At 42.7% G+C, this 24,098-nt stretch overlaps 2 protein-coding genes across 4 annotated transcripts in view; one reads left to right on the forward strand and one right to left on the reverse strand.

Annotated features, from left to right (window-relative positions):
* ITGAE (integrin subunit alpha E) overlaps window positions 1-23,839 on the forward strand; it is a 31,138-nt gene extending 7,299 nt beyond the window's left edge. For 2 of the 3 annotated variants that reach the window (XM_035342946.1, XM_035342948.1), the window contains 31 exons: window positions 117-257; window positions 587-708; window positions 1,353-1,504; window positions 2,158-2,308; window positions 2,763-2,898; window positions 3,532-3,645; window positions 3,912-4,033; window positions 4,821-4,972; window positions 5,308-5,461; window positions 6,081-6,231; window positions 6,315-6,382; window positions 6,858-6,990; window positions 8,006-8,136; window positions 8,928-9,068; window positions 9,919-10,140; window positions 10,557-10,687; window positions 11,432-11,565; window positions 11,930-12,078; window positions 12,639-12,767; window positions 13,661-13,728; window positions 14,135-14,270; window positions 14,558-14,659; window positions 14,963-15,039; window positions 15,931-16,008; window positions 16,470-16,536; window positions 16,614-16,721; window positions 21,035-21,118; window positions 21,218-21,319; window positions 21,792-21,887; window positions 22,516-22,626; window positions 23,070-23,839. In XM_035342946.1, coding sequence (XP_035198837.1) covers window positions 117-257; window positions 587-708; window positions 1,353-1,504; window positions 2,158-2,308; window positions 2,763-2,898; window positions 3,532-3,645; window positions 3,912-4,033; window positions 4,821-4,972; window positions 5,308-5,461; window positions 6,081-6,231; window positions 6,315-6,382; window positions 6,858-6,990; window positions 8,006-8,136; window positions 8,928-9,068; window positions 9,919-10,140; window positions 10,557-10,687; window positions 11,432-11,565; window positions 11,930-12,078; window positions 12,639-12,767; window positions 13,661-13,728; window positions 14,135-14,270; window positions 14,558-14,659; window positions 14,963-15,039; window positions 15,931-16,008; window positions 16,470-16,536; window positions 16,614-16,721; window positions 21,035-21,118; window positions 21,218-21,319; window positions 21,792-21,887; window positions 22,516-22,626; window positions 23,070-23,147 — 3,740 coding nt within the window. In that variant the 3' untranslated portion in view covers window positions 23,148-23,839. The remainder of the gene's footprint in view (window positions 1-116; window positions 258-586; window positions 709-1,352; window positions 1,505-2,157; window positions 2,309-2,762; window positions 2,899-3,531; window positions 3,646-3,911; window positions 4,034-4,820; window positions 4,973-5,307; window positions 5,462-6,080; window positions 6,232-6,314; window positions 6,383-6,857; window positions 6,991-8,005; window positions 8,137-8,927; window positions 9,069-9,918; window positions 10,141-10,556; window positions 10,688-11,431; window positions 11,566-11,929; window positions 12,079-12,638; window positions 12,768-13,660; window positions 13,729-14,134; window positions 14,271-14,557; window positions 14,660-14,962; window positions 15,040-15,930; window positions 16,009-16,469; window positions 16,537-16,613; window positions 16,722-21,034; window positions 21,119-21,217; window positions 21,320-21,791; window positions 21,888-22,515; window positions 22,627-23,069) is intronic. The other variant, XM_035342947.1, reaches the window with a different exon arrangement.
* On the reverse strand, window positions 17,042-19,986 carry HASPIN (histone H3 associated protein kinase). Its single transcript, XM_035342963.1, has 2 exons — window positions 19,257-19,986; window positions 17,042-19,184 (listed from the first exon to the last, which is right to left on the reverse strand). The coding sequence occupies exons 1-2, from the start codon at window positions 19,855-19,857 to the stop codon at window positions 17,341-17,343; spliced, it is 2,445 nt and encodes an 814-aa protein (XP_035198854.1). The 5' UTR covers window positions 19,858-19,986; the 3' UTR covers window positions 17,042-17,340.
* Window positions 23,840-24,098: the final 259 nt, after the last annotated feature.

Here is a 24,098-nt window from a genome sequence, read left to right on the forward strand (position 1 = left end):
TATAAGGTCTCATTTCATCTTCACTAGGAAACAGATGCTGATTTTAAGGTATGTTAATTAGAAGAATATTTTTAAAATGTAGACTTTTTTATTCTTGCTTTTTACATTTTTTTTAGTTGAGACCAAATTAAATGGCATTCAAAACAGAAACAGCAAAGACAAGTTTACTGCCACCAGCAGCTCTATGGGCACAAACAACGTCAGCATTACTTGTGGTGAGCACTTTGGCGGTGCATGGAGCAACCACATGTGCAAAGGTAAGTACTGGACGTGAACAAACATTACTTCCTTGAAAGCAGCTTGTATTCATGTGGCAGGAGAGAGCTGGGGAGGGAAAAGGTTGAGGTTTTGAAGGTTATGGTAAACTTCAATCATTCTTACCATCATCATTAACTGAGATTTTTTAAAATAAAACTTATTACTATAGTGTAGATCACATCATCATCTAGACCTGCTTTCAGAATGGCTGGAAGTGGTCAGACATTTATTTGTTTGTTTCTAATTTGTTGTGTATGTCAGTGTTCTTGAACTCTTGCTAAATGTTAGGATGTTTCGGTGCCTTTCAAATGTTCTTCTGCATTGACAGAACTGGGAACAGAGATCGCTGTCATTCTGGGTGGATCAGAGAACACCAAGTCAGATGATTTCCAAAGCACTAAGAACTCAGTCATCAATATGATGAAGTCAACGTGGCAGAAATGCTCAAAGGTTTGTGAAATTGCTCAGTCCTGTTTTCTGGTAGGAGCTCTATTGAAGAATGGAAAGAGTCCCCCAGTTCTCATGCTTCCTGCTGTTTAAACTACTCGCAGAGATGCTGGTAAAAAATCTACATATTGTAATGCAGGAGTTAAATGTTAGTGATCCAAGGATGAGGAGTAGCTGAAGAGTGGAGTGGAAGAGCTAGGAGTGAGTTTTCACGCCAGTAGCATGCCGAGATGTTTTACCAGGCAAATCTCTCAGGGCACCTTGAAACAGTTGACATACAAATGAGTGAGGCTTATAAGCCATTACTTTAAATGATTTAAATAAAGCCTGATATTTGGAGACAAAGTGAGGCTGAGCCATGTGGTCGTGAAAGATCTGGCTGGACAGATAAATACAGAAAGTTCAGACAGAGAAATCATTTTAAGCCAAAGAAAATGAAGTCAGTTCCTGGAGCTGATCCAAAAGGGATCACCAGAATACAAATGTGTGATGGAGAGATAAAGTAGGTGATCTGCTGACCATTTGCAATGTAGGCCTTCTGTGTTTGTGCAGTAAAGTCTGGGACTAAACTTGACACTCTGAGAGACTTAGGGATCCTGCCTTAGATCTTGTCTAACCAACACGGCTTTGCCATCTTCTTTCTCCAGGTCAGGTTTGCTGTGGTGCAGTATGGAGCACAGACCCAAACTGAACTGAGCCTGCAAGAAAGCTGCAACAGATTAACTGCTCTCTTCAAGGTCCGAAATATGAAGCAGCAGAGTTCACAGACTGATATTGCAGCCTCACTGCAGCATGTCTTGTGAGTTCACGTGTCTCAGGAAGCTCCTGGGACACTCAAATGATTTGTTGCGTTTCATGTACATCAATACAGCCTCCTGCACCTCCTCTCTGTTCTTCTTGTTCTCACACCCTCACAGCTATCACTTTTCCAGTGCTTCTCTTAGTGACAGACTCTGCCAACAGAGGCCTGGGAATGAATCTGGGGGTCTCTCAGGTCTAACTCTGGCTTTCACAAGGAGAAATTGCCAAGAGGCAAAGTATGAAGTCCTTCCTGGCTGAATGAAAGGAGACCTCAGGATGAAAATGCAGTCACCTGCATGTGCTAGTTTGTAGACCTGAGGCCTTTCCCATCTTTTTCACTCATCTGCTGTCTCTCCCCGGGAGCCTTGCTTTCCTCCTTGACTCAATTTTTCCCATTAGCATGACTCTGGCAATGCTGAACTTCATTGTAAAAACACCCAGTGTGCTGCTTGTGATTGCAGAGCTCCCAGTAGCGGAGAGCCAACATCCCTGGAAGCGTAATGTGCACGTTTGCTTTGCATGTTTGTACTGCACAGGCTCTTGTGTGCTGAGAGTTCAATGAACATCAGCACCCTGCCAGCAGCACTGAGATTTCTGGCTCTGAAGACATAGTTTGTCCCATAAAATACCTCTAGGCTTGTTTTCCTGCAGGGATAAAGTCTTTAATGAAAGCCCTGACTCCAGACGGACTGACAAGATAATCATTGTCATGGTATCTGGACAAGTGTTTTTAGAAAACCATCAGTTGAGAAATGTGATGAACGCCCTCAAAATGGCTAAGGTCAAACTCTATGCTCCTAAGGTGAGTAGGAAGAAACATCAAAGCCACATTTTTTTGCTTCTAAGCTCATATGTCAGAAAGAGATGCTTCCATCCTCCCCACATGTCCATTTCTATGCTTGGGTGGAAGAAAAAGTGTTGCATTAGACATGCAGGATGTCCAATCTAAGATGCTCTGGTGGCTCCCTTGACTCACCCAGGCCTCTGTCTTCTTGATTCCAGAGAGCTTGTTTTGGAGGGTGTCAAGGAATAAGTTATGGAAATGAAAGTGTCTGACTTGGATAATTCTTGTGGCTCTAGAGCTTTTCTTAGCCTTTTCTTTGCAAATAAGGTTTTTCTGTGCAATCTAGGAGCAGGGCTGCTTCACCAAGCTTTCAGAAACTCCCTCCTTTCAGGCTGTCAAGTTTTTAATTAAGGCAATTTTGTGTGTGTGCATGAAACGTGCAGTCTCCACGGCTGTTGGCTTTTCTCCCTAGATTGGAGAGTTCGTCAGCAACCAGTGGGTCACAGAAGAGCTGCAGAAGTTTAGCAGTGACTGGCTCATGTCATCCACATATGAAGATTTTGATGGTTTCCTTTCAGAGTTGCAGAGAGACACTCTGGTTGAGTCAGGTAGAAGAAATTCCACTCCTCACACAGCTCTTTTCACTGTCACTTATAGAGTGGGTCTGTGATGGTGGGTAGCTTCATTGCTTAAGGAATGTAAATACACCCATCCAGGTCTTAGCCTGTTCTTGCAGTCACCTGCCCAGCAACAGTAAAACAAATAAAAATTATTTCTGTTACATTCATAACAGTCCTCCTTAGCCAGCCAACCAGGAGGACGAGAGATCGTATTCTGTATCTGTGACCTGCAGCCAAAACATGAGTATGGAAAGACAGATGGACTGCAATAGGTGCTTTAAAATGTACACATTCACCTTCCCTTCAGTGTTTCTGTTATGATACTTACACTTCTGGCTGTGCTTGGAGCAGTTTATTTCTGTTAAACTGTAGCTGTTTTTTTTAAGATGAAGACCTGATCCCCACGGCCTTCAAAACTCACATTTTTTTTCCATAGCACCCATACTCTTGAACCTGAAAGCAGTATGATCCTCTATGTACTGCAGGGGTGACGAAGAGTTCAGCTGCCAGGCAGCAAGGTGCAGGAATGCTGCATGGGCAATATTGCAAGGTTTCAGTTCACTGTTGGCTTTCTCTCCCTGTTCCCTGTCAGCTACATTCAATTTTTTTTTCCTGTTTCAGCTGCAAATATTCCAACGGAGACACCAGGACACAGAAACATCAATGACAAGGGTGGCAGCACGCTCCCTTCCTGGATGGAGAGCGACAAAGAGGAGGAGGAGGAAAAAGGCTTGCGTACGTGGTGAAGTACCTTTTAACAGGCTCATGCTGTGGACTGTCATGGACTGATGAAATCTGGGGGGTTGCTGTGCTGTAAGCTTCCAGAGCTGAGCTGTGGCTCACGCTGAAATGACAGTGGGCAGTCTTGGTGCCATTCAGTTGCTTGTTGGAGTGAGATTGTGTGTTGATTGATAACACTGGATAAAGAACTTGGTCCTGACCAACATTACTGAGCTCCAGGGAGCCTTCTCCTTACTCCTTTATTTTCCATATCCTGGCAGGCTCTGGGACAGAGATTGCTTTTATTTTGGATGGATCAGGGAGCATTGAGCCAGAGGACTTTGAAAGAGCAAAAGCATTCATCCACAAGATGATGAAAACACTGTATGAGAAGTGCTTTGAGGTACTCCCTACTCTCTTCAGCAGGCTAAAAGTACAAAGTGTGCTGCGCTTCATGTAAGCTGCCTCTTCACCAGAATTTGGGACTGTGCAGGTTTATTTCCATTAGGATGGAAAAGCACTTCCATAACTTGCATGTGTTCTTGACGTCATTTTGCTTACATAGCAGTACGTCCTCAGTCTTGATCCTAACAACACTGTAGAGAGAAAAGGCTGTCATTTGTTTGCTTAGAAATCCCTAGCCCTGCTATGCTGTCATGCTTGGAGCCCAGTGGGCACCATCTCTCCTTTCGTATAAGCTGACAGTCATGACTTTCTTGTTGTTTCCCGTCTCTATTCCTTTACTGTAACATCTATACCCACAACCACAAAAGCAACGATAATCAGATCATCCTGGAATAGGAATACTCCAAGGAAAGATGGTGTGCAGCAGGGAAAAATGAAGGAACAACGCAGTAATATCACAGATAATCCTCTCTGAAACCTGCACATGTGCCAAAAACATAACAGGAAAATGCAAGTACTTAAAAACAAATGAGCGTTTCCCAAAACAACTTTTTTCTGTCTGTACTGACAGTGTTTTAATTTTCCTCACCTATAAAATATTTACAACAATCTTTGTTTCCACATTACACATATTTAAAAGCCACTTGCTCATAAAAAATATGTTCTTTCTACATAGTCTGGATAATATTTTCTTTTGGGATTTCCGGGCTAGTTCTTGCAGAGAGCTCTCATTCTCTGAATCAACAGTTGTCACGAGCAGATGCTTATCTGCTGCTTTCTTCCAGTGTGATTTTGCAGTGGTGCAGTATGGCTTTGAAATCAAAACGGAGTTTGACCTGCGAGAAAACTGGAATCCACATGCCACCCTCCAGAAAGTACTTGATATTGTGCAGGTGTGCAATGTGACAAAAACAGCATCTGCCATGCAACATGCCCTGTAAGTAACAGAAAAAAGGAGCTCAAGAAATAATGAAGGTGATTTCTGGGGCGTTTATGAGTAAGGGAGAGGCACTTCCATGAACATTCAGGTCCTGAAAGCAGTCCTGTTTATTTGGAAGAGGTTGAATGGCAGGCAGCGGTTTCTGTGCCATGTTTTAGAAGGTTGTAAAAGTCATCTGTCAGTGTGTAATTTCTGGTATGAGGGGACTCAGGAAACTATAGAACGAGACAGCACCTGGCCATTTTAAGATAAATGAATGTGAAAGAAAATTTCTTCTCTCCTTGCTATGACTGTTAGCTGCAAATGTTTCATTTTTTTCGATGTTTTACCAGGGATTCTATCTTCATTGAAAGTCACGGATCCCGGAAGGATGCAGCCAAGATCATGATTGTGCTTACAGATGGGGAAATACTCCTGGATGAAATGAACTTGACAACAGTGATAAATTCGCCCAAAATGGCAGGAATTGAGCGCTATGCTATTGGGGTGAGTTGGGAACCTACTTGGATCATATCTGCCTTCCATTTCTGGGTAGCACCAGGCAGGGGGAGAAAGGGAGAACTGAGCCATGTGTGTCTCCAGTAAATAAGGGAACAAGCACGCATAAAATAAATATATGAAAGATAAAGCTATGATGTGAACTGTTAAACAATAAAGAATAAACAAATGTGATCAAAAAGTATGTCAGGCATGAGTGTTTCTCTGTTCAAGCCTCTGATAGGTTTCTTCTCACACTCTCACCCTTGCCTTCTAGTACTGTCATTCAGTTATCTCTTCTCATTCTTTCTCTTACAGAGGAAGATGTTTGATTTTATGATGCCTTGTGACATTGATTTCCAAACTTAGTAGTTGGGTACAACAAAGCTGTATACACCACATCCTGCACCAGCCAGTTACATGAAGATGTTTTGTAAAGGTCTGGCTCCAGGAGACACTCAGACTGTCTAATTCATTGGTTTCCAAATCAATTACAATTTCTGGGTTTATGTAGGGTGGTTGAAGCTGAGATTTTTACCACCAACTCGAGTGATTCCATCCTTAAATATGTGGGCATAAGAAGACTCTAAAGGTTGCTTCTTCTGATTAATTTGCATCTCTTCCGCAGGTGGGCGATGCCTTCAAAAAACCAAAGGCCCTGAATGAATTGCGGCTGATTGCATCTGGTCCAGATGACACTAATGTATTTCAGGTGACCAATTATTCAGCATTAGATGGGCTGCTTTCAACCCTGCAGCAGAGTATTATTGGGATAGAAGGTAAACAGAAGTTTTTCTACTTCATTGCTACCTTTGGAGGAATAAGGAAAAAGTGGCTCACCCTATTTTTCTTGTGTTGTCAGGTACTCAAGGTGATGCTCTGGAATATGAACTTGCACAATCTGGTTTCAGTGTGCAGATTTTGGATAAGGCAAGTGTTCTGCATTTAACCCCACTAAACAGTTGCGTGCTGTGCTGCCGTTTTAATCCTTGTAAGGATTCAGGAGGTCTTATACAAGAAATGATGCTGATACAGAAGTCTGAGAACTATGTAGTCAAATCTCATTTGCAAGCCACTGCTTGCTTTGAATGTGTCAGATAAGTAAAAAATACCACTTTTTTCATGTCAGTTGTGAATTTTATTTTAGGATGGGATCTATCTCGCATGACCCCTGTTATAACTACTGGATCCTTTTTATTCCAAAGCACAAAAGAGCTAACTTCAGTTGACAGCTTTGATTTAGTAAAACTGCCCATGCTACTACATGGTCTAGGAAAGAGTGCAGGAGTTGCAATGCAGAAAACGTTGCAACCTACTAAGCAGCTTTGCAGACTGACAGAAGTCACTAGCACTGGCAATTGCCCTGTGTTCCTCCATTTTGATTTGCACTATGTTATTTCTGCAGCGTGTCTTAATGTTTGGTGCTGTGGGTGCCTTTGACTGGTCTGGTGGAATTCTGCTGTATGATCTGGCAACCAAGACAGCTGTTTTCTTGAATGAATCGAAAGAAGCCAAAAAAGCAAAGTACAGTTACCTGGGTAAGCAGCTTACCACTCTCTTGAGATCAGTGACAACCTGACTACAATTTGGTTTGTTTATACGTAGTGCAGTGCGTGCTGGCACTGACAGCATTTACGTGAAGACCGTTTCCTGCAGCATCTAACTGAATTTTTATGATTTTCCATAACAGGGACAGAGATTCTAATGCAAACACTGTCTCCTTGTACAGCCTATTTGTCCTTACAAGCTATGATGCATTGTGGTGCTATTCTGTTAACGCATCCATTTGGTTTCACAGCATAAGAACACAGTGAAGAGCATTTTTGTGAGCTGATAAGTATAAATATTTGACTTGCTGTGAGTGTCTGGAGAAGAAACAGTTTGTGAATCAATACTGTTCTTGGCATAGTGACAAATAAAGCCTTGCTTATTCACCCCAGCGCTTTGTAGCCTTATGATCCCTGTGTCTCCTGACTGTCACCTTGGTCTTAAAGTTCTTCAAGGTAATGTGAGGTGCTTTGGACTGGTTGTGTCAGGATAACACTGCTCTCATTACCTCCCTGTTACAGACGCCCCACAACAGATCTATTTTTGCATTTTATATGGAGTATAATGTTTCCTTCACTTCTATGAAGGATTCTAAGCCTGCTAGCTTGCAGAAATAATAATTAAAAAGGACAAAAAAAAAAAGTGTGTATATTGGATAAGCATTCAGGAACTGTGACAAATGCTAGGAAAAGTCCTCAGGAGTTCAAGCAGGTTTTTCAGAGCAGCAGTTTATTCAACTACCTCACAAGCTGTTAAGAGAGGAAAACTTCAGCTTTGCTGGCTTTTCTCTCAGGAAAGTTACCTGCTATTTCCTAATCAATATTTTTATGAGCTGGTCTGTAATCTAAAAACTGGGCCACAACAACTTGACGTGGTGCGAATTCTTGGATCTCACTGAAATACGTAGGTCCATGTCTCATTCTAAACTCCGTGGGCTTTTTCCTTCAGGCACAGAGTATGGTACTGACGTGTCTGATCTTTTTGTTCCTTGTGTGAATGCACCAGGATACAGCGTGGCAGAGGTGCGCACAGGATATGGACCCTTGTATGTGGCTGGAGCTCCACGGCACAGCATGACAGGGAAGGTATTGGTGTTTCAGGATGGCCACTTGAAACAAACCCTGCAAGGAGAGCAGGTACTGTGCTTCACTCACACAGGGGCAAGCAGGTCAGCAGGGGTCAGGGGCACTGCGTACATCTAGGTTGCTCAAGCAACAGCCTCATTTTCTCCAGACAAATTTACACCCTTTGAAGCAAGAGAAAAGCCATTATAAATGTTGGAATAAATCCATTAGCCTTATTTGTACTGTTAAACCCATTATGGCCAGGCAACCTCATTTTTTTTCAAATGAGCTCTGTTGAAGTCTAAGCTTCTGGGACAAGTTGGTCAGCTGGAGGAAATTACCCAAGTTCAGCTGCTCACAGCAGGGTGCTGGAGGGTACTGGAACTCACCTCACCGTGTTTTCATTGGTTAGAGGTCTCACAAGTAGGAATCGGGGAACTGCCAAGCATCTGATTTAGCTAGCTGTGGATTATACAGTCTTCGTTCACTCCATAATACTTTGGGAGCACCAGAAGGAATCGTGAAATTTGGAAAAAGACTGGGAAGACATGTAGCGAAGTGGGGTGTACTATATTTATGTTCTGTTCTCATGGCTCATGGGGAAAGACGTCATCAGCTGTGTTATTCTGCTTTTTATTCTGTCACATTGTTGAATAATGATTTTGGTACTGTTATGCTGGGTACAGGATCTGTCCCCGAGGATGGCAGTAATGTAATAAATAATAGTGAAGTGATCCACATATAAGTAGATATGTGATGTTTTGTTCTAAAAATTGCCTTACTGTTGCAAAGAACGCTAATTCTACAAAGCTATATATAGAGAATTCCAGTGAAAGAGCTGCTTGTCTTTTTCTGGAGCCCAGGTCGGATCTTATTTTGGCTCTGAGCTCTGCCCACTTGATGTGAACCGTGATGGGGAGACAGATCTTCTCCTTGTTGGAGCTCCATTTTATCACATCCAAGGGGAAGAAGGAAGGGTTTACGTCTATCGCCTGGAGACAGAGGTAAAAACACTGGTAGCGTAAACACTCCATGTTGGGGATTTTCCAACCATGCCTAAGTAGTGACAAATAAAACATTCCTCCTTTGTGCTCTCACTGAGTGTGCTCTCCCTGTATGGTAGAGGACTGCAGGATGAAGCCAGCAGTCCGGTCTTAGTCATTAGAATATGAAAGAGGAAAAAAATAAAGAAATAAAACCATTCTGTACCTAAGGTATGCTGATATCACAGTGTGATAAAATCACGACTTTTGCCTGTACACAGGCAATTTTTGGTGTACACTTTGCTCTGCCAAACAGTGTTTTTTGCAAAGCTTGCAATAAATGTATACATTGGTAGTGCTAAAACTTCCCAGGACTCATAGAAAACAAAATGTTTTGTGGGCCCAGCTACTGGATCCAGTATACCAGATACACATATCCAGGATATACGTTAATTGCGTCATTTTGAGTGAGAACTGAGCATGCAGACCAGGATAAGCTCTCGTTGGTGCACTGCTAAAATTTGCTCAGGGCACATACCAAATTGTTGGAAGCAGAAAACAGGCTGGGCATCCATTAGAATTCAAACAACTTGCACCCTCTTGTGGCTTATTTCTGTAACGCGGTGGGGAAACAAGCTGGTCTTGAAGCAAGCAGGGGATGAACTCAGCCTACTCATGATTTAAAGACAGACAGTACCTGAAGGGTGTCTGCTTGCACAGGGCTGTCCAGGGACGCTGCTTCTGTGCGAGAATTTGCATGCAGTTGGATCAAGCTTTTGGTCTGAAAATTAGCTGTTATCTTGAATTTCTTATTATATTGCTTAGGGGTTACACTTGTTCTAAAGGGATTTCTTTCTTGGGTGTGTTTCAGACTGGTTCATTCACCTTGGAAGGACATCTAAATGTGCAGGTGACCACTCAGTTTGCAAGGTTTGGGTTTACTGTGGCCAGCGTTGGAGACATTAATGGGGATGGATATGAGGATATTGCAGTTGGAGCCCCCCTTGAAGATCATCTTCCAAACAGTTCCTCTTTTGGCAGCATTTACATCTTTAATGGTGAAAAGGACAAGATCAAGAGCTCTTTTTCTCAAGTATGTTTCTTGTTGGGACTTGCTCCCAGTCCACTATGGGAGGGAAAAGCTTGTGGTTTTGAAGTAAGGGTCTGGGAGGAAGGACTTTAACGTTACATTTCCATTGATGAGTGAGAAATTTGCAGGTGTTGGATGGTTTATGTGAGTCCACAGACTTCTGCAGCAGACCTGCTCCTTAATTAGAAAAGTTACTCACTAGCCTACTTAGGCAAGGGAGCTGGGTTCACGTGCTGCCTATAGAAAAATACATTCTTTTGCAAGCCTGCCCATCTATTACAGTAAGTTAATAGCCCATATCTTGTGGGTCTGGGGTGTTGCAAAATCAACCTCACAAGGGCCTTGTGAAAGGAAGTGTATTTTTCAAAGGAAAGGAGGGCGATCCTGACTTATATTTGCTGTTGTGTCTCTCCTATTAGAGAGTAAAAGCCTCTGAAGTATCAGCAGGACTCCAGTATTTTGGACAATCCATTGATGGTGGCTTTGATTTCACTAATGATGGTCTCCGAGATATTGCAGTAGGATCACTGGAGAATGTGGTTGTGCTCCGGTAGGTAATGAGTGCTACTTTTTAGTGTGTTAGGGAAATGTTTCAAAGACAAATTTAGAATCTGTGTTCCAAACACTGTGTAATGATTCTATTTTTAATTTGGCATTGGACAGACGTAAAAAAATCTTTCCCAGTGCTAGAAGAAATCATATAAAATGTAAAGCTGTTGGCTCAAGTTGCAAAGGCAAAAGACTTTGAACACCTAAGGCTTTGAGCAAGTATGAGTTAATGAACATTAAGACCTATGTTAATTGGTTAACTTCTGCAATTCAGCACTGATGGTTTCACTCATTTAGACTAAAAAATCTTGACAGACCTTGTCTTATTTTCAGTCAGATGTCTGGTAGCTGAATAACTTGTGGAGTTCGCAAGGGCTAAGACACGATGGGCAGATTTGATTTTGTTCTTGCGTTTCATATTTGGAAACACTGTAGATAAAGAGAGAATTTTTACCACTAGATAATGAGTTCATCTAATGGAAACATAAACAGTGAGTTTAATTCTGAAACTCTAGCTATATTGGTGTATTTTGGCTGTCTGTTCCTTCAGGCTCATGGGATTTTGTACATTCTCAATGTTCCCAGCAGAAACTGGAACTTCTGTAAATAGGCTAGCTTGGTCCAGGTGAAATATCATGGAAAAGCTGAGCACTTCTTAAGCTTGCTGCCAGGATTTCTTAAAATATTTTTTCCTGAATGTTTCAAAAATTTAATTCTTGTTTCTTATTTGCTCTTCACTGACTAGCTCGAGACCAGTGGTTCACTTTCTCACCAGCATGAGATTCAACCCTGAGAGAATAGTAACTTCCCAGAACAGCAGCATTGTTACAGCAAAACTGTGCTTCAATATAATCTCAGCTTTACGAATGTCTCAACAAGGTAATAAATGAGAATTGTGATCAGAATAAAATCTATGGTCATACACTGTATTGGAAGGTTTGTTTCTGTGCACTGTGGACAACTTCTGGTGCATCTAACAAAGAATTTTGAAAATCTTGCATATTGTATCTCAGTCTAAACTTTCAGGTCCATTATAGGCTACATGAGTAGGCAATGTAGGGGTCAATGTAAAAGCTTTTCCATTTTGCTTGGCTTGTGGGAAGATGTTGGAAATACATCACCATGTTTTTTCCTCCTCTGTGAATGCCGGAGCTACAGATCCGAACTCTGTTACCCTTCATTCACTGACTTTTTGCAATTGCTTTGTTCTGAGCACACAAGAAATTCCTGTGTGTGTTTCCAGTGTTTTCACAGTTACACATTCTCTACACGGTGGACTTAGATGTGAACATGGCAAAGAAGAGATTACAGTTTAAGGATCAGAACACCACAACAAGTGGAAAGCTCTTAGTCAGAGAGCACACATGCTCTGAGCTGCAGCTCTTCACGCTGGTAGGTGATGTTGGTCAGGCTTACTACAGAAAGAAGGGTTACGAGGAAAGGATTTTTAACGGAATCTGCACAATGATTAATCTTCCTGGAAATGCAAAATTACTATAATTGGGTGGTTTTCTGGGTGTTAGACTCGTTGAGCATGCTTTATAACTGAGGGGGGTGTGTACCATTTTGATTTGTATTCCTATAAATCAAACTGTCATCCTTTTGGGTAAGTGTGAAGTATTTATAATGCAAGAGTTGTCAGAGAGGCATGAAGCTCTAAAGGATTAAAACAAACATAAAGGAAACAATTTTTTACAATGTATAACTGAATTGATGAATGCATTACCCAGAGGATGTCATGGGAGCCAAATGTATAAAATCCCTCAAAAAAAAACATTTGACATTTATGGGCCACTGATGGCTATTAAAATCAGTGGCCCAAAGGCAACATCTGAGCCAGAGGTCCCTAAATATGGCACCTGACAGAAGCTGAAACAGAGATAATGTGCAAAGACTGTTTTGCATTTTTATATCCAGATATTTTCTCAATTTATGTTCTTCCTTTCTTGTAGCCATGTGACTTCGACTGTTTTTCCAATGTTTATCTGAGAGTTAAATATGAGCTCTGTGAGAAAAATGGTAGTACGGAGTTTGCTGTTCCTGTGCTTGATAAATATCAGCCATCAGAAATGCATTTTCAGGTAATCAAATACTGAAGAGCTCTTCTCTTTCCAGAATGCAAAGTCTTTACTATTAAAATAATAATCATGTTTTTCTTAGCCTTTGTATGTTGCCTTCTCCCCTCTGCTAGCTTTTCTACTTATCATTATTGTATTCCAGGTAGACTTCAGGCCCAGGTTTCCCCAAAACAGATACTTTTACCCTATTAAGAGAATCTCCTCTCTAAGATACAACCTTTACTTTTGACCGCATTCCTCTTGGGCCTCTGTTAAAAATGAGATTAGATGCTGCCTGTGGCTAAGGTTTTATGTTTTGTGAAGTACTTTTCATTATTTCAATGATGTATTTAATAGTAATACCTACGCAATTGTCGAGTGAATGGATTTTAAAAATAACAAAAATTAGGTATACATATATAATTTGTTTAGATTTACTTGTTTCAAAGCAATAGTTGGAAGGCTGCAAACTCCCAATAAACTGAACCTTTAAGTTTGATATCCTGTTTCCTCACTTGCAGTTCAGTACAAGCTTACCTGGTTCTTTTTCACAGTTAGTCTAAAATCCAAATCACAAAGCTCTGTAAAGAGGCATCTTTTTGCTACTTGACAGGCGTCTTAAACCAGAATTCAATATTTAATTAGCAGTCAGTAAAGCATAGGATAGAAAAGTTAGTATCACACTTAGCACTGAGCAGTAGTGAATACTGATTCCCACAGTTGCTGTAGTCTTAGGGATTATGATGATACATTTATGTACGTATCCTTTATGTCCAACTTCTCAACTGAGGTCATGGCAATTTTGATTTTCAGAGAAGGACCCCTGTGTGTATGTGTATATGTAAAGATATTCTAAACCTGCTACCTTGGAAAAATCAGGACTGTTAAATTTTAACTTGATCTGTGTTTGCTTTCAGTTGCCTTACAAGAAGGACTGCAACAAGACCATCTGTACTGCTCATTTAACTTTGACAAGTCAGATTCAGTGAGTTGATGGAGTTGGATTACTTGGATTATTTTTTTTTTTTATTTTGCATTCATATAACAGGTCATCTTTGTGCATAGGGCATGTTGTTTACTTCACTGTAAAAAGTTACCCTGGAGATTCACTGGAAAGCTAATCAACTGGACCAATGTTTAAAAGCTGCTGATGTAAAAGAGAAATGAAAAAATGTTGCCTAAAGTTTGGAGATAACTGCTTTCAATATTAAGAAGAAAGCATTTTCCTACACACCCTGAGTAATAATGAATAATTAATTGGGCTGTTGTGTTATTTTGTGTGTGCAAGTACTTCAAGGGAGTAATTTCCAGAACCAAAATGGGTCTCTTATTATTTACTAACAAAGTTTAGGAAATTACGTGTAACCTATCGTTTTTCTCTCTGCTTCTAGAAAAGAATTAGTGGTGGGCTACACTAAAGAAGTGTCCATGAATTTTTTACTAAATAACAGCGGAGATGACTCATACATGACAACTATGGTCTTGAACTATCCTAAAAATCTCCATTTTAAGAAGGTGACAGCTGAGGTAAGATCATAGAACAACTGTTCAGCTAGCTGCAGAAAGCAAACAGTCCTGAAAGAAAACACAGCTCAGCCTCCCATTCAGTTACTACCTAAGTAAATCTTGAAGCAAGGGTGGGGGAGGGACAGTATTTCAGTTGTCAGAAATACAGCCTGAATTATTAGATTTATCTAAGACTCCCAAGCTTTTATTGCGCTACTTGCACCTAATTCATTTTATGGGAGCAAACAGAATTGAATTTCCCAGTCTATTTTTATTGCTATTGAAGAGCATCCTTGTTCTGTTGGCAGCCATCCTCTCCTGCTATTCACTGTGGCGAGCCAATACCATTCACTTCTGTGGAGTTATCCTTGAACTGCAGAATTGGGCATCCAGTGTTCAAGAAGACAACTGTAAGTAGAGATGATAGCTTTCATTTCTCCCTTCCTCCAAATAGTACCTTGAGTAGCTGTGCTGGCACCCCCTATCTTTACAGTTAGACCATAGCCTCTCTGCTTTCAAATTCAGCTCGTCACCCACATGCATTTTTGCAAAACAAGTGATAATTTCCAAATTCCTGTACTTTAACTCTTCCAGAAGGGAATGCTGAGCAGAACATACGTTAGCCATCACATTTTAACAGTATCCTGGTGAGTTAAAGACTGTATTTACAGGGTAATCAATGTTTTGTTATATCTTTCTCTTCCTCAAAATAGGCAAATTTCTCCATCATTTGGCAATTAGATGAAAGTGTATTCCCAAATAAGCCTGCAATCGCTGTTAATATCACCAAGTGAGTATTGCTATTTTCACCACAAAATACACTGTAAAAGAAATTCTGTAATTCCTATTCAGTATCCATACTATTTATCAGTCACTGGTTTCACGAAATTGTACTTGTCCTTTTTGACCTTCTAAAGTGTTTGGACCCATATAAAAAAAAGCTTTTATTATTTTAGCTTTGCTCTTACTTCATTATTTCAGTAAAAGATAGAATATCCCTTAAGTTCCTAATTTAAGAATAGTTATATGTTTAAAACCTTGTGTTTCCTGAACTTAGATCTGACATCCTCCTTCGTTATCAGAGAAAACAGATGAGTAACATAATCCAGCTCTGTTCCAAGTAGAACTATTATTCCAAATAGTCAGGATGAGGATGTCTTCAAGTGATTTTTCTTGATCAGGGCTTTCTAGTACAGGGAAGTTACTGTTCCTTTCTTGTCTCATTCCTCTCAGTAACTGGTATGGGACTGATTAGCACACAGCACTTTATTAAACAGCATTTTTAAAAAGGAAATGAGGACTCGTCTCTGGCAACTTCATTGCAAGCACACTTTAAGGCAAAGGTTTACACGAGTTTAATGTCCAGTTTTTTTGAAGGGTAGACGCTTTTAAATTTTGATTAAAGCATTATTACATATTCACAGATTAATGCTGGTTTGTGGGGAAATATTCCAAGGCAATGGCAGCTTCCAAAATCCATAGTAATGGAGGGCTACTCCAACATTACTGCAGTACGTTAACCCGTAGGAGGGCAGGATGGCACCCCTACTTTCATAAATTACTGCCACTCTATGTTTCCATCCCTCTTGTATAGCCAATATCAACAATTTGGAAACCATAGTAATAGAAAACCAAGGCAGGCAGATGATAAAGCTGTTTCATCATTATTTTTCTTTTAAAGCATAAATGAAAATAGCACCATTCTGACTGAAAAACATGTCCTTGATGTCAGATATGCGTTCACTGCAGTTCTTACCAAGTAAGTTTTAAGAATATTCAATTACGTTATATTACTTTAGTCAATTAGAGGAAAAAGGATTGAGAGGATGCCTGGGAGGATTCCAGCACAATTTCCATCTTAATAGTTTCAAGCACTGCAGATTGTCAAGTTGCTTTCTGTGGTATAAGACAGCAAAAGTAAAGTCTGGAAGATGGAACAACAAAACATCATAAAAAAAAAACAGGGAGCTCATTAGGGTCAAATATAAATCCTTAACTATTTAAGTTATTAAAAAATGCTTTCAAGATTGCTTCAAAGATGCATCTAATTGATAAACTGCATATATGCCCCTATATAGACTGTGTAGCTAACATTCCTGTTTAACAAATTTGATCGTGCTACCTCCTTATTACTTAATGCGTGTGGGTCATTGGATGTACTAATGTTCAATAATAATTAAATTCAATGTTCACTTAGTTTTAATTTATCTTCCTCTACAGGCCAGTTTCTTTAATGTACATGAACGTTCGCCAAGGACTACTTGAAAACAAAGAATTTAAATTTTATGTAAGTATAGCTTCAAATTTAGTTCATCTCATCTGTCTGGATTAAACAACACTTACCTTTTGCATTTTCTTCTGTAGATAAATGGAGAAAATCGCTTTAATGCTACCATCGAGTTACAGATTTGGGTTCCTGTCAGTGTACAAGGTCAGAACATAGCAACTGTCAAAAACGCATCAGGAACACAGGTACTTCTTTTTGTTTTGTTTCCATAACACAATACCTCTTCATGGGCCCTTACAGAGGAAAAAAGGTTGTATTATTGCAGATTAGGATTTTTTTTTTTAAGCTACACTACAGAAACTTCAGGAAATTACATTTTATAGCATTATTCCAAGTACATCTTGGGCCAAACTGAGCAAAAGTTCATTTTAAAAACTAAGTCCAAATGTAGGTTTTTCCTCCCTTTCTATTTCTAACTGGGCTGACAATATTTACCTTCATCCATCTTTTTGGTTGTTTGTTTTAATTTGTAAGAAATAAATATAGTAAGGGAAGAACTTCTAATAATCCAAGTGGAATTCGGGGCACGAACTAAGCCTGAAGAAATCTTTTCCCTCCACCTCCAATGTCAAGTCTGTTCCCTTCCACCCTCACCCCTCAAAAAAGTACATATGGAAACATCTTAAAGCAGGCGGCTTTTTTTTTTTGTGCATTTTTACACATTTTTCATAGTTTACTTTACATGCTGGTAACCAATCATAACATTTGTTCATCGTGCCAACATTTAAAAAGACCATACAGAAAAATGACAAAGGGGACAGGGGCATCAGTGACTTAGTTCTTGGAAGCATTGTGCTCCTTTACTCACTGGAAGAGGCTGCTGCTATGCAGAACTTCACTGGCAGACCCAAAGGTCAGTACTTCTTTATGGAACTGAACGAGCTGCTGCTTTATTTTTCTCATGGCAGAAGTGGATTCTTTTTTCTTGTAAACCATATCTTTCAAAAGTTTATCTGACAAATAGTGCAACCAGAGGACATTGCTGTGGGGATTATAGTCAGTCCAGCTGTTGGAGTTCTCTGCTTTCATTTGCCTGTAGATATCAAACTGGTAGTCTCCTGTGCCTTGGAACAGCTCTTCATCAGTGGAAAGGTCACAAAAAACAGTTAACCCATCTTTCTCCAGCCGAGACAAGGTATAATCTATGATGTTGACATGGATCCCTCTTGTGGGGATTGTGCACATCGTCCCATTCAACACATAATTAAGCTCTTTGACATCTGTTTTCTTTACCAGCACGTTCCCCCAGTGTAAGTCTCTGTGCTCAAAGTGCAGTTCCTGTTCTGCCACAGCCAGGGAAGCAGTTACCTGGTGCAAAATGCTTTTTGCTGAAGCCACCGAACTCAAGCTGCCTTTCATGTTCTCCAAGTCACTGCCTCCAAATTCAAACTCCAGCACCATGAAGAGTTGCTCTTCCCCAAAAAGGTCTGGCCGATCATTTTCTGATCCTGTTACTTTGTCGTATTTGTCCCAAGCTTCTAAGAGATACTTAGGATAGGCCCCTTGAACACAGTGCACAGAGTACAAGCTAATGAACCCTACGGTCCTATTCATGGACTCTTCAGAGAGAAGACTAAGTTCCTTTGAAATTATTATCTCAGGTAGAATCTCCCCAAAGCTTTTTTGAGCTTCACCATTCACTCTTTCAGTCCCCTCAATGGGAATTATTTTTAAGGCCACAGGTCCTCTCTTACTGTCAATCTGGAAAACCTCTCCAAACACCCCTTCTCCAATTTTCTTGCAGTCTTTCATCTTATCTAAGGGAATGCATTCCTCAAAAGTGATAGGTCTCTCCTGGTGGCATTCCCCAAACACCTTCTCTGCGTCTGTAAGCATTACCTCCAGGCCTGAACAGGAATTCCTGGGAGCCAGCAGTGCCATGGAAGAAGCAGACAAAGCACAGTACTGAGCCATACTAGAAGATGGGGTTGCTTGGTGCCCTGTAACCTCGGAATTCACAAAAGGGGCACAAAGGATGCTACTGTAGGAACACTCGTCTGCAGTAACTTTCTTTTTCTTATGGAAGGACAGAGACGCTCGAAGTCTACCCCAGGCATGGGAGTTATTGAGGAATGAACAATCGTTGTCTCTTGTATCTACAGACATCTCCTGACCACCCTTCTTCCTTCCTTTTGCTCTCGTTTGTGGTCTGAAAAAAGAGTTATTAGCATGCTGCTGTCTCTTATTTTTCAGTCTTAGGGGACGGAGCCTTATTTGCCTATCCCACCGCTTGGCACTGAAGCCACTGATGCAAGCTCTTCTACAGGCACTTCCCTCTGCAGAAGTGACCTTGGTGCTTTTAATTTTATATTCCACCATTCCTTGAGGGCCCAAAGGCGACGCTGGTTTCTGGCAGGAACGTTGAGCGTCTGCCTTTTTGTCAGCTTTCATGCTTGTCAGCCACAGCGGCACTTCCTGACGGTTCAAGACCACCACCAGCGTAGGCTGGTGCTTGGTTTTGCCTCTCTGGCTGCTCAGGTTTCCTTCTCTTGAATCTCCTTCTACATCATCGCAGGGCTCTTCAGCCCTGGCACCATCATACGGGGTGGAGTGCAGGGGCTCGCTGTTAGCAGGAGGACCGCTTGCGCTTTGCTGCAGGAACAGGGGGCCCCGCACGGACGCCCTCAGAACCCTGCTGGCCCTTGGTGCCAAGCCCCTCTCACTGCTCCTACCCGCGGCTTCGGACCAAGCCAGCCCCGTCCCCTCCTTGCTCCCGCTCGGCGACGCCTTCGCCTCCTCCCCATCTCCCCTCAACGACTCGGGCGTGCTGGGCCCGCTGCAGAGCGAGGCGTCCTGCCCCCCTCGGGGCGACGAGAAGAGCTCCAGGCTGCCCTGCAGCCCCGAGCCTCCCTCCAGCCTGCTGCTGAGCTCCGCCGGCGGCGGGCGGCGGCTGCGGCGGGGCGCCCACTGCGGGGTGCTGCAGAGCAGCGGCCGCCGAGCCCCGCGGGCCGGCCCCTGGCGGCGGCGGCGGGCGGCGCGGGGAGGCAGCGGGGAGGGCGACGGGGAGCTGAGGGCGGGCGGCCGGTTCTCCTTCTCATCCTTCTCCTCGGTGGCGGCGCCGCGCCGGCTCCGCAGACACCGAGCCCGGGCGGGGCGCTCACCCAGCGGCTGCCGGCGGCGCTTCCCTGGCGGAGAGAAGTCGGGGTCGTCCGAAGCGGCGGAGAGGGCGCTGGAGCAGGCGGAGCTGGAGCCGGCCGAGGTGGAGCTGAAGAGCCGCCTGCGGTCCTGAGGCGGCGAAATCCAGCGGGCGGGCTGCGGCAGCGGGCGGAGGTGGCCGCCGCGCCGCGAGTACGTGCGGAGGAGCCGCGGCTGCAGCGGCATGGCCGGGCCGGGCCTGCCCGAGGGGAGCCGCCGAGCCCGCCCGCCCGCCCGCCGCCGTTTCAAACGGGGCCTCGCGAGACTGCGAGAGGGCGGGAGCGGGGCGGGGCGGACACAGGCTCAAAATGGCCGATGGTGGAAGGGGGCTGTGGGGATCAGCCGGTCATAGCGCCTTGCGCAGGGTGGTGGCCCGGCGGGGTTTGGATATCTCCAGAGGAGACTCCCGAGCGTCGCTGGGAAGCGTGTCCCAGCGCTCTGTCACCCGCACAGGAAAGAAGTGCCCCATCATATTGAGCCGGAACCTCCTGTTTGTGCCTCTGCCCTCTCATCCTGTCGCTAGGCACAACTGAAAAGAGTCCGGCTCCATCCTCTCAGCACCCTGCCCCACACAATACTCCAAGCGTGGCCTCACCAGAGCTAAGTAGAGGGGTAGGCTCACCTCTCTCGGCCTGCTGGCAACACTTCCAAATGCAGCCCAGTTCTTGTGCTGCAAGCTGTGGGAGGAGTGGCTGGAAAGGAAAAGGAGCTGGGGTATTGGCACTCAACTGAGCGTGAGCCTGCAGTGTGCCCAGGTGGCCAAAAAGGCCAGTGGTATCCTGACTTGTGTCAGGAATAGCGTGGCCAGCAGGAGCAGGGAGGTGATTGTCCCCTCGTATTCTGCTGTGGTGAGGCCACACCTCAGTACTGTGTTCAGTTTTGGGCCCCTCAGCACATCAAGGCCCTGGAACGTGTCCAGAGAAGGGCCACAAAGCTGCTGAAGGGCCTGGAACAAAAGTCCTATGAGGAGCAGCTGAGGGAACTGGGGGTGTTTAGTCTGGAGAAGAGGAGGCTTAGGGGAGACCTTATTGCTCTTTACATCTACCTTAAGGGAAGAGGTGGGGAGCTGGGGGTCAGCCTCTTCCTGCAGAAAATCAGTGATAGGACTAGAGGGAATGGCCTCAAGTTGCATCAGGGGACGTGGTGCTTAGGGACATGGTTCAGTGGGTGATATTGGTGGTAGGGGGATGGTTGGACCAGATGATCTTGAAGGTCTTTTCCAATCTTAATGATTCCATGATTCCTCTGGGCTGGGGCTTTCCTCTGGGCTGGGGCTGTCCCAGCCTTTGCAGTGCTACCACACTGCTCTGTACACACATTGGCATCGTGGCCAAGGCACTGAGCTGTAACTGTTCAATTTCAGGATACAACAGAGTGCAGAGTCAGTGATGAACTGGTGCCTCATCTAAGGGACTATTCCAACAGCACAGAACTAGAGGTGAGCCAGATTGGTCCCTGCTGTTGCAGCAGTTTACCACGAGGTGACAGGATGGGTACCTGTGACATCCAGGGAGTTTATCTGTGGTTGACATCCCTCTCGTTGCAGGTCACTCAGGACGTGCAGTATCAGTGTGTGTATTGTTCCATCCAAGCAGATAATGAAAACATCACCGTGGCAGCTGAATTGTCCTTAATTAACGCAGACCAGGTATATGCAAAAGACTGCACTTCTCCGTCTTTGTTTGCTAAAATCTGCTAGCTGCCAGAGGTTTCATGCAAGGATTTCTTCTGCATCCCAGCAGAGATTTTGCTCTTCTGTGCGTGATGCTATTTTCTGACCCTGTGGAGCAAAAGTGATGTTTTATTCATGGCAGAGCCTCCCAGGAGGCGCTTGGCTCTTAGAAGAGCTACTGCATTCTCCTTACTTCCTTCAGAAATTGCTGCCTGTGAAATTATTGTTCCAGTACCACAAGCTTTGGTCTAGACAATTTCTCATCAGTGATAGTCGCATGGAAAGAGATGTACGCAGTGTTCAGCTTGGTGGCAGCACTGCACAGGGTAGTTCTGAAGGAGGATTTGCTGTTGCAACATGCAATTTTTTTTTTTTTTTTTTTTTTTTCCCCTCCAGAAAAGACTGAAAAGTAACTCGTGTTTTGCTCCTTCTGCTTCTTACTCCATAGTTCTTGAAAAGAAGAATTGACCTCCTGATCCCTGGAAAAATCACCTTCAACAGGCAACTATATCAGGGGCTGAAAGAAGAGGAACATAACGCTGAGGTATCTGAGCATTGTGTAGGCAGCTTGGTCCTGTTTTAGGGGCAGGAACAAGTCAGAAATCCAGCTGGTTTTGCTGAACCCGGAGAACCAACAAAGTCCCCAGAATGAAATCCTGGGCCCTTTAAAGCAAGCAGCTTTTCTGCTATTGAATTTAGTAAAATCAGGTTTTGATCATAGGACAAAAACAAAGGGAGGGTGTTTGCTAGTGCATAGCAACAATCTGAGAAGTTCTATGTTGAACTCTGTTTATCCTCTAACATGTCTGGCTAACACAGAGACCTCTTGTCTTCTCAAGGATTTCAACATGAATCCTCTTTCCCTTGGAAAGTCATGTTTTTTATTCTGAAGATTGTCACTGGTGACTGTTGTAATCACTGTAAACTCATAATGAAGACTTAGTAAATTTAATTCCCTCAACTAGTCTTGGAATAATACAAAAATAATAATAATAAAAAACCCTTCCATACTGTATCACAAAGTACCTGCAGAGGTAGATTAATGGGGCATCTAGCACAGAGTTTAAAGTTTGAATGCTAGCTCAAACCAAATAGCTTTCTCAGTTAAAAGCTGATGAGAAAAAGATAACCGGGCTTCAGTGTGTGATAATTTGACCTTGATTCTGTTTCAGATAACTCTTATCTTCCTGAAAGAGGAAGTGTTTGATCCTGTACCTACTGTCATAGGAAGCTCTATTGGTGGACTTCTCTTGCTGTTTTTCATTATTCTGCTCCTCTGGAAGGTGGGTATCCTTCACGCACACACAACAAAAGATACCTTTTTGTTAGCTGCATGCATGATTTTAAGATTTCTCCAAGCACGAAAGCAGTTTTGTCAAATGCTCATTGAAGGACCTCTGCCACTTACTGTTGTAAGACCTCGATCTTACATTCTGAGCTATTTTGAGTGTTGCAGTATAGCCTCTAAAGACCTATTTTGAAGTGCTTTCCCGAATGCTTGAATGTTTTGAGGTGTTTATAGATGTTCTGAAGAGTTTTGAACAATGTCAGCCTTTAGGCTTATAACTCTGTCAGAAGTCATACCTGGGTTGCATCCTGCATTTATTCATTCACTTACTGCGACTCTGACAGGGAAAAACTTGGAATTTTCTTTTTCTTTTTAAGAAAAGGGGAAATTAATGCATTCACAAAGACTTAAGTTCTTTTCTTTTTTTTTCCTCCTCAGTTTGGCTTTTTCAAAAGAAAATATAAGATCATGATGGAGCAAGAAGATAGGAGCAAGAAGATACTTCCTGAAGACTAAGCTGGCGAAAGCAGAACCCTCTGCATTCTGGCACCGTCTTTTTGGAAATACCAGAGTCAAAGTCTGGCTAAGATGCAAAATGACTCTTGTTCCCTGAGCTGGGATAGATCTAAAGGACTCCAGACTTTGGGACTCCTCCAAGTTCCTGTTCTGACCATAGGGACCCTGCTCTTTTGGGCAATCTAGTTGCATGCTTGTTTAATTTGAGCTCACCGCTCATCATAGAAAGGCTGTCTGGTGTTGACAAACTAGACTCCCCATGACATATTTTGCTTCAATGTAGAAATGCTAGGAAAAATCAGCTTGGAGCCTGTTATATTGGATTATAGTCTTAATTGTGATGCTGAGTGGTTCTTAAAATGATTTTAATACTGAGTAGCTTCAGAATAGATTAAAATAGAAATAGATTAGTGGAAGCTTCCTATTCTGCTGTTGCTAATGAAAATGTAGAGACAGGCATTTTGCATAGAAGTGTATATACTTATATATGAGAATATATATATAAATTTGTCTATTTTAATACAGTAGAATGTGTTCCTTGATATCTCTGGTTCGTGGAATGCTAAGTATGTATGTGGTGATTTGGGTTTTGTACTTTACAGGGTCATTTCTGGTTTTGAATTTTCAGTTGCTTTCAGATCCTGATACGGTCACAAATAAAAATCTGCATTATGGGCCTCATTGCCAATTTAGACAGTCTCCTCCTGTATGAAAAGTCTCCTCTTGGCTATTTCTGTCATGTTTGGCAAACCAAAAACCTCCCAAATCTATTATGTATCTACACACAGCAGTAGAATAAACACAGATTTTTGTCCAGACCTTCAGAAGGCAAAACTGTTCGCCCTCTCCTTTGGCTTAACCAGTATTGCCTGATGGAAAACTGAAGTTAACAAGCTGTGGTCTGCCCTGAAGCTTCCTTGTATAATTTGTGTTTAGTACTTGGATAGTACT

Source organism: Oxyura jamaicensis, chromosome 19, assembly GCF_011077185.1.
Source record: "Oxyura jamaicensis isolate SHBP4307 breed ruddy duck chromosome 19, BPBGC_Ojam_1.0, whole genome shotgun sequence".
Lineage (NCBI taxonomy): Eukaryota > Metazoa > Chordata > Aves > Anseriformes > Anatidae > Oxyura > Oxyura jamaicensis.

What these genes read in the sequence shown, in the direction of transcription:
- HASPIN (XM_035342963.1), bottom strand. Translation starts at nt 19,857, where the DNA reads ATGCCGCTGCAGCCGCGGCTCCTCCGCACGTACTCGCGGCGCGGCGGC. An exon ending in GGAGGAGGCGAAGGCGTCGC is followed by an intron (nt 19,185 to 19,256) that starts CGAGCGGGAGCA and finishes AGAGGGGCTTGG; the next exon opens with CACCAAGGGCCAGCAGGGTT.